The 8822-nt window shown below is 47.7% G+C and overlaps 1 protein-coding gene across 3 annotated transcripts in view; it reads left to right on the forward strand.

Moving 5' to 3' along the window:
* The window catches only part of FIBCD1 (fibrinogen C domain containing 1), a 94204-nt gene extending 87197 nt beyond the window's left edge, over nucleotides 1-7007 (forward strand). For all 3 annotated transcript variants that reach the window (XM_083160868.1, XM_083160867.1, XM_083160869.1), the window contains exons 6-8: nucleotides 1049-1145; nucleotides 4833-5012; nucleotides 5145-7007. In XM_083160868.1, the coding sequence (XP_083016994.1) occupies nucleotides 1049-1145; nucleotides 4833-5012; nucleotides 5145-5404 (537 nt within the window). In that variant the 3' untranslated portion in view covers nucleotides 5405-7007. The remainder of the gene's footprint in view (nucleotides 1-1048; nucleotides 1146-4832; nucleotides 5013-5144) is intronic.
* Nucleotides 7008-8822: the final 1815 nt, after the last annotated feature.

An 8822-nucleotide genomic window follows, 5' to 3' on the forward strand; every position in this document is an offset into this window, starting at 1 on the left:
AGAATTCTGTAATCTCCTGTACTAGGCCTGCCCTTCATTGTATCTTCCATTCGCCTGGTACCTGCTTTCATTGTAATTCTCCCATCGCTTTCTTTGAAGATTTATTGCAGGTTTTTGGCACCCCCTGCAAACTGTAATGTGCAGAGCCGGGGTGGTCTAATTCCACCTCACCATTAGAGGAACTCAGTTCCACCCAATTCCCCCCCAATTTAACCCCTGGATATTTCTAATACTGTGTTAATCTAGCCTTGCCTAATTGGCAGGTACTAATAATTCCCATTTTACTATTCTTTAATTAATTTGGTGTTCTAGCGCAGTTTTGCTCTCTTGCTAATTGGCGCGTGTAGCTTGGGATCGCCACGCTGCGATATCGCTGCTCAGTGGGTTTTAGTGAGCTGCTGGTGACAGGATCACACTATATGCCACACGTAGCGATTGGCACGAGATGGATGAGCGCAGTTACATCTGTATTACACCACCCATATTGCCCACTTCATTTAGTGATACTAAAGTGCTTGTAAACCGTAAACTATTACTTCAATTAATAAATCCAAAATTGATCTTAATAATGGACTTATAGTAAGGACATGTTTCAAAATAGTTTTTCTGTTGTATTTTGTAATTCCACCCTGGAATCACCAGTAGGAGGTAAGAGACCACTAGACCACCAGGAACAGTTTGTCGACAGTTTATCATGTTGACATAGCATCCATGTAGACGGTGAATAATGACATGGCAATGACAACTGTTGACCAATCGTATGTCACCTGTTTAAGAGAGGAGGTGCCCATGTGGAGTCTAGCGCAGGTGCGGGTAGCCTATGGCATTGTACCAGTCTACTGTACACGCCTCCAGGAACATGCTATCTGTATTAATGGGTGTCTGGTGAATTTACTGAATAAGCGTCTGAATGAATCTCTACGAGATAGGAGATGCAGTAAATTCCTATACAATTGGTAACTTTATTGAGGGATGCGGCACGTTGACTGACTCCATTCTGTGTAGGCAACTGCAGCAAAATAATATAATGTCCTCTGATGTTTTGTAGGTGTTCCAGAGAAGAGAAGATGGCTCCGTGAATTTCTTCCGTGGTTGGGAACAGTACAGAGATGGGTTTGGAAAGCTGACAGAGGAACATTGGCTGGGTTAGCAATCCTGAACACTTATAGTTGTTGTGTCATAGGCAAGAGTCAGTCTAGAATAAATATAGTGTTATTCGAGGTGTAATTCTAGTAGTCGGTGTCCCAAGGGCGGACTCTGTGAACCCCCAATCTCTTGCTGGCCCCCCTTTGCGTAGCATTATCATGTGCTGTGACAGCGATGGGGTTGGTGGATGGATGAGAGAAGCCGCTGATTTGCATGCTCAGGAATGCATGTGCCAATCGTGCTGGATCTTAATTGAAATCAGCAAACAGTAGGATGGAGGCCGCCGATCACAGAAATACCTTCATTTCCATTCAGCATTAACCCAACGTGCTCATTAAAATGGTGAAAATTAATTCCGTCTCCAAAAATACTAAGAGTTTCCAGAATTACTGCGGTTGTTACAGATTTAATGCTTAAAGCTTGGAACATGTCAGCATTATCCAGATGATCTTAAGACTACTCTCCCAATTCATATACAATTTTAGAAAATGATGACAGCCCTTAGGTCAGGGATGGTGAACCACTGAGATGATTTTACACAGGGACAGGTGTCAGAACCGGGGTATAGAGCTGGGTGAGGTTTGTAGTTACCCACTAATGCCCTCATTATTAAAGCAGAGCTATAAAATCCCGAAGGGCCCTTGCGCATGGGCAGCTGTGTGGTAGTATAGTCCTATATTTTGGACAAATGGTGTATTGTATGTGCGTTAGCCACCGGGGAGTTGCCAAAGTATCGCATGCGCGGCTGCATGCAATACCATGGCTAAGTGTATGGGGGAAATTAGCGAGTGACAGGTGGTCTCCCAACTAACCACCTCCCCACTCCACCTTGGGACACTGCTGCCCATTAAGAAAGCGGGATCAGGACAGTTGGGAGGCATTTATTATCATGGTGTCAGTAGGGTTCCAGTCTGTCAATGTAGTTCTAGTAGAGTGTGTAGTCGCGGACCCCCCACTATACAGCCTTACTAGTAGAGTGTGCAGTCGCGGACCCCCCACTATACAGCCTTACTAGTAGAGTGTGCAGTCGCAGACCCCCCACTATACAGCCTTACTAGTAGAGTGTGCAGTCGCGGACCCCCCACTATACAGCCTTACTAGTAGAGTGTGCAGTCGCGGACCCCCCACTATACAGCCTTACTACTAGAGTGTGCGGTCGCGGACCCCCCACTATACAGCCTTACTAAAAGAGTGTGCAGTCGCGGACCCCCCACTATACAGCCTCACTAGTAGAATGTGCAGTTGCGGACCCCCCACTATACCGCCTTACTAGTAGAGTGTGCAGTCGCGGACTCCCCACTACACAGTTTTGCTGGTAGAGTGTGCAGTCGCGGACCCCCCACTATACAGCCTTACTGGTAGAGTGTGCAGTCGCGGACCCCCCACTATACAGCCTTACTAGTAGAGTGTGCAGTCGCGGACCCCCCACTATACAGCCTTACTAGTAGAGTGTGCAGTCGCGGACCCCCCACTATACAGCCTTACTAGTAGAGTGTGCAGCCGCGGACCCCCCCACTATACAGCCTTACTAGTAGAGTGTGCAGTCGCGGACCCCCCACTATACAGCCTCACTAGTAGAGTGTGCAGTCGCGGACCCCCCACTATACAGCCTTACTAGTAGAGTGTGCAGTCGCAGACCCCCCACTATACAGCCTTACTAGTAGAGTGTGCAAGTCCCGGACCCCCCACTATACAGCCTTACTAGTAGAGTGTGCAGTCGCAGACCCCCCACTATACAGCCTTACTAGTAGAGTGTGCAAGTCGCGGCCCCCCACTATACAGCCTTACTAGTAAAGTGGGCAGTCGCGGACCCCCCACTATACAGCCTCACTAGTTACCTACTGTAGGCTACAATCAGGGAAAGATGCAAAAAAAATATTTAATTTTTAAACACTTCATTTTGTTTAAGCAAGTGTTATCTTGTTGCATAAATATTTCAATGGGGGTAAAAAAACAAATCCTGCTTATTATATTAGTACTGTGAACACTGCTATGTATTAGAAACCTTGATCAACATTGTGCATTGATATGATTTATTTTGCAACCATTGTTTTACTGCTTATTGCCCCTCGTCAGGGCCGGCGCCACCACTAGGCAAGGTTAGGCATTTGCCTAGGGCGCCGGCCACTGGAGGGCGGTAGTGAGCTGGCCTGGCCAGCAAGCTGCTACGCACGTCGACGCGTCGCTACCGCAGAGGAGAGAGCCGGGAGGAACAAGAAGGCAGCGGCGAGGCGAGGCTCAGACGGAAAAAACACTGCACAGCTCAGCTGAGCTTGTTGTAAGTATGATTTGGACACTAGTACACTACACTACCCCCGTCCCCCCCGCCCGTGTACATGGCTGCCGCGTGCCGCCAGGCGCCAGCGCTGACAGACAGTAGTCAGTCAGTCGCTGTCGCCCTGACGGTCATCAGGCCGCGGCACGCACCAGCAGCCAGCAGGAAACTTCGGCGGCGGGCGGCGGCAGCTCCTGCCCCTGCCCCCGCTGGCAACTTGGCCGCAGACAGTGAAGAATCCACTGCTCCCCCCACCCGCTGTCCGTGCCCGTGCTGCGCCGCCCGTGACCGACACAGGCTCAGCAGGCCTGCAGCAAATCTCCGCCGCCCGCCCCCTCCTACCCAGCTACTCTGTTCCCTCACACAGTCTGATCTGCCGCCCACTGCCAGTCACCTGGATGGTGGCGCGGTGGCAGAGCCTGGCAGTCAATCAATATTTTACAAGGTGCGCAGCGCAGCGCTTCCTATGTCTATGGGGGGGGAGGGGGGGTCACCTCCTATTCCTATAGGATGGTGCGTGGCAGTAATTTTTTTTTAACAAGGTGTGTGTCGCTTCCTCCCTCTATAAGGGGGGGGGGGGGTGGGGTGTCATCTCCTATTATAGGAGATGCCCCCCCCCCCATGGAGGGAGGAAGCGACACACACCTTGTTAAAAAAATAATTACTGCCACGCACCATCCTATAGGAATAGGAGGTGACCCCCCCTCCCCCCCCCATAGACATAGGAAGCAGACACTATGTAGAGAAGAAAACGTGCACAAGAGTTTGGATGAACAGTGGGCCTGATTCAGAGATGAGGGATCAGTGATAGTGATATGATATAGGCTATATCATATCACTATCACTGATCCCTCATCTCTGAATCAGGCCCACTGTTCATCCAATAGCCCCCTTCCCTCCTATATGATATAGTTGTTAATCTAAAAATATAGCTAATAAAAATGTTAAAAGTCAATTGTGTATGTGAGAAGTTGGTAGGGGGGGGGGGGCGGTATCCTGTAGGTTTGCCTAGGGCGCCTAGATGCCTTGCACCGGCCCTGCCCCTCGTTGTTGGAGATGTTGCGCACATCGCACAGTACCGATGATCGTCCTTTGGCCACGTGCAAGGACTGTTCCGTGCATGTGTGAATAGTTCCTGCGATGACCGATGAAGATCGGCATCGGCCTGTCACTGTTTGCCGCACTTGTGATAACTCCAAACACACATTTTTTTACGCAACCCGTGTTCTGAAATCTGCAGTTCTTGAGAAAACTGAGCTGTCATTCCTCACATTCTCACTTTATTTTAAAAATATATATTAGAGGTCGATTCAATTAAGACAGACGCAGACAGGAGAGGGGCTCTACAGATAACAATGTACTTTTGTCTAAAGTGTTCTCATTGGCTAAATCCCCGTTCCGTCCCTTCTAGGTCTCCAGCGCATATACTTATTGACTATGCAGACACATTATCAGCTTCGCATTGACCTAGCAGACTTTGACAACGCCACCGCCTACGCACAGTACAACACATTTGGTGTGGGCCTGTTCTCTGTGAACCCAGAAGAAGATGGCTATCCCCTCACGGTCTCAGACTACTCCGGAACGGCAGGTAAGCCCTTTAGTCCTTACGTCTAGAGATTACCTTGTTTCATCTGCTGATACTGTAGGATTATAGTGGATAGTAAAGCTTTTACGCCAGGAGGTATTTCTGTATATTAATGCCATCTTCTCTGTCTGCCAGGAGATTCATTGGGCAAGCACAGTGGCATGAAGTTCACCACCAAAGACATGGACAATGACCACTCGGAGAACAACTGTGCGAGCTTCTATCATGGGGCATGGTGGTACCGCAACTGTCACACATCCAACCTGAATGGGCAATACCTGCGTGGGCATCATCCTTCCTATGCTGATGGCATAGAATGGTCCTCATGGACAGGCTGGCAGTATTCCCTCAAGTTTACAGAAATGAAGATTCGCCCCCAGCGGGAAGACAAGTGATCTTCTTGCTTTTTTTTATTTACGTGGGATTTGTTTTTTCGTTTTTGTTCCTTTTTTAAGGGGAATTGCGGGTTTCCACTTGCTAATTTTGGGGGAGAACATTGAGGCAGCTGGGACTCTTCAATACTGGATATTGCCATTGCACAATAATATCCGCGAGTTCTAGTCATGTGTTTGTGATATGGATATGGTTTTGTTTCTGGTGTAAATACAGACATAGGACAAGACAACGGAAGGTTCTACACCATCCTCTACAGTGTTCTCAGCCTGCCCTGGATTTATCTGGATTTTAGCTAATGGATGGAAGAGTGGGATCTTCGCCGCTGGCCCAAGAGTGAGAGGAGACTGGTGGGGTCAAACAAATTTCTATGTGCACAAACTAGATTTCTCAGTGTCCTTGGTGCAAAGTGTTAAATATTGTTAGTGGTGCAGATTACTACCCTGAATTACCAGCAACACCTGACTCCCTGCAGTGTGGTTGGCATCTCCTCTGACAGCCTTTGACGAACGTCTCCTTTTGATGCTGCTGTTGACATTGGTGGACTCTTCCGCTATACCGCTCATTATTTCCTGCTCCACTGTCAGTGTTTTGTTCTTTTGGGTCAAAATTTCTGTGTAAGGTCTATAACACAAGTGATATATTCGTCTCCTGCAGTCCTCTCATCACTGCAGGCTGAGCCATTTACCAGACTGGGTCAGACTCCAAGACACCATGTCATTATTCCCAGTAGGCAACAAGATGCGGAGGGTGAGTGGCCAAACACATTGAATATGTGTGAAAGCTTTTCCTTTTTATTGAACAACGCCTGGCACATTTTGTACTTGGGAGGAGAGCGTCCGTTTCACATAAATGGTGGTGACCACAGAGCTTGGAGCCCATGACTCCACCCTAGAGGGGCATCTGGTGGAATTTAAGTTTAAAATGTGCAAATCATAAACTGAGGTGGAATCTTTGTGACTTTCATTAACAGTCCATCTGGTCATTAGTTATATGGATTCAGAATTGCCGGAACCCTACCGCTACGGCTATCAACTGACCCTACAGTACCGAAATCTTTTCCATGTCACCATAAGAGAGTTTTCTGTTGTCATCCGCCCCTACCTCACATTTGCGAGCGTTTCCGGTTATGTTATGTCACACGGACAGCTGTGTAACGCGGTCGCTTATGATCAGCACAGTCCCAATTACCAAAGACAAGAGGCCATGTGTAACTCTGCTCAGATAAACCTCCTCTGTGTTCCTGACCACTGTTGTGATGCACGTTTCTAGATAATTAGTTTGTCATTTAAAAAAGAAGAGGAACAAAGGCAGAACTGCTGGGAGGAGATGCTGGACTCCCTGACAGAAACATTTATGTGCTTCTTTGAGAGAAAGCTGTTATTTTACAGGACATCAATAAAGGCCCAGGGGGTTTGCCCACCTCTCGCCCCTCGCAGCCAGGCACTTGGTAATGAGTATGACTCGTGCTGCCTACTTGTGAAATCGTTCGCTTATTTCAAGCAGTTTGTCTTATCTTCACCTGCGCTGTGGCAGCCGTTATTGTAAACAAGTGTTTTGTAAATTAAAGGAATCCAGGCGAATATAACCTGGAAGTTAATGGACCATGAGAAAGTTTGGTTGGCTAAACCCATAGAGTAACATTAAGAGGCTTCTCATTAAAGATTATATCCTGTCATTGGATAACAAACCCCCACACACACACACACACACACACACACACACACACACACACCTTCCTGACAAGTAAAATAATTTGCTTTTAATGTCTTGGTTAAATGAGCATGACGGCTCCTCATCTATCCTGCATGAAGACATAACTCAGCATGAGCACCTGAGCTGGTGTCACCTGCAGCGTCAGGAAGGGGAGTCAGCAGGGACCTGCACACACACACACATTGGGGGGGGGGGGGGGGGGGCTTATGTAAAATGATGGGTGGGTGGCATTTACAGTGGAAGAAGGAGGGGGTGGGGGAAGAATGAGACGCAGATGGGAGGAGAGAGAAAGAGACAGATGGAAAAAAGACTTGCTGTGAAAAATACTGAGCGAAAGATACAAAGGAAGAGACACAGATGGAGGGAGTGTAAAGTAAAGTGCAAACTCAGGAACAGAGAACATAATAGGATAAAAGGAAATATTCTTGCAGGAGAGGAAATGTTTAACCCTGCCTTGTGCTGTCGTGCTTTGTAGAGAGAAAAGTCTAGTAGTTGCCCACAGCAACCAATCATATTCTGCCATTCATCTCATACTGGTCTTTCAAATAACAGTTAGAAGCTGATTGGTTGCTTTGGGCATCTACCACATTTTATTACGTGTCCAAACCTTCCCATTGTCGACCGAATGCTTGTGTCGATCGTCCAACCCTGTCATCCTTAGCCATGTTTCCAGTAACCTTATTTCATGTGTTGAGCTAAGCCCCGTCGACCTATAGTGGTTGGTCAACCTAATGTATGTCGACCTTCACACAGTCGACAATATGACCCGTACTCCTTTGTCATAGGTGAATCTAGAACTATGGTAATGGGTGGTCTCAGATGTAGACATAACAGCAGGGGGAAAGGAGGCACAGATACCTGGGTATCTGTTTAGGGCGCCTGTATGAGTGGTTAGGCCTGCAGCAATCGAAAACAGGGATTGTCAGTCCCTATAAAGAATAGGAAAAATGGGTGGAGATTACGCAAAATTGATGACAGAACCAAGGTTGGTATGAATATAACAATAACAATTTATTTCTATATAAAACACTCAAAAAAATGGTGCAATTGCATCGGGGGAATTAAAAATGAAATTGTCGGGAGATTGAGAAAGCTGAGTCCAGTATGGATATTGTCACCTTATTCTCTGGCAGGTTGGAGATGGGAGATGGGGACGGTGGAATTGTCCTCCAGACACTGGGACAGTGATCCCTTTGCAGAGTGTCCTCCAAATCGGAATGGAAAGGGTATTGATCCTTTTGATTTGGATTTTCTGTAGTGTTGAGATTCCACTTGTAACCAAGTGTGGGTACCTTAGATAGGTGGCGTTCCTTCAGAGGTTGGTACCGCAGTATGGGGTTGGTGGGTGGGTGCCCCGGTCTGGTTCTCCACTGGTGAAATAGAAATTGTAGTTATCCTTGCCTTGAAACCTTGAAAAAGCTGCTCCTAAGCAGTGAAACGCATTGGCCCAGGCACACCAGCCACCCCCTTCCAACATTGCTGCTGTTCCAGATATCACCGTGGCAAGGATAATTACAATTTCTATTTCACCAGTGAAGAACCAGACCGGGGCACCCACCCACCAACCCCATAGTACCCATTACACATGATAAATTTTTATATGAGCCTTCGCTGCTGCTGCAGGGAGAGATGGAGAGCGGTGCAGCTGCTTCTATGGGGAGAGGAGCAGAGCGCAGCGCAGAGCACACTCCCACTCCCCTCCTG

This window comes from Crinia signifera, chromosome 9 (assembly GCF_055691185.1).
Source record: "Crinia signifera chromosome 9, ASM5569118v1, whole genome shotgun sequence".
In the NCBI taxonomy this organism is placed as follows: Eukaryota; Metazoa; Chordata; class Amphibia; order Anura; family Myobatrachidae; genus Crinia; species Crinia signifera.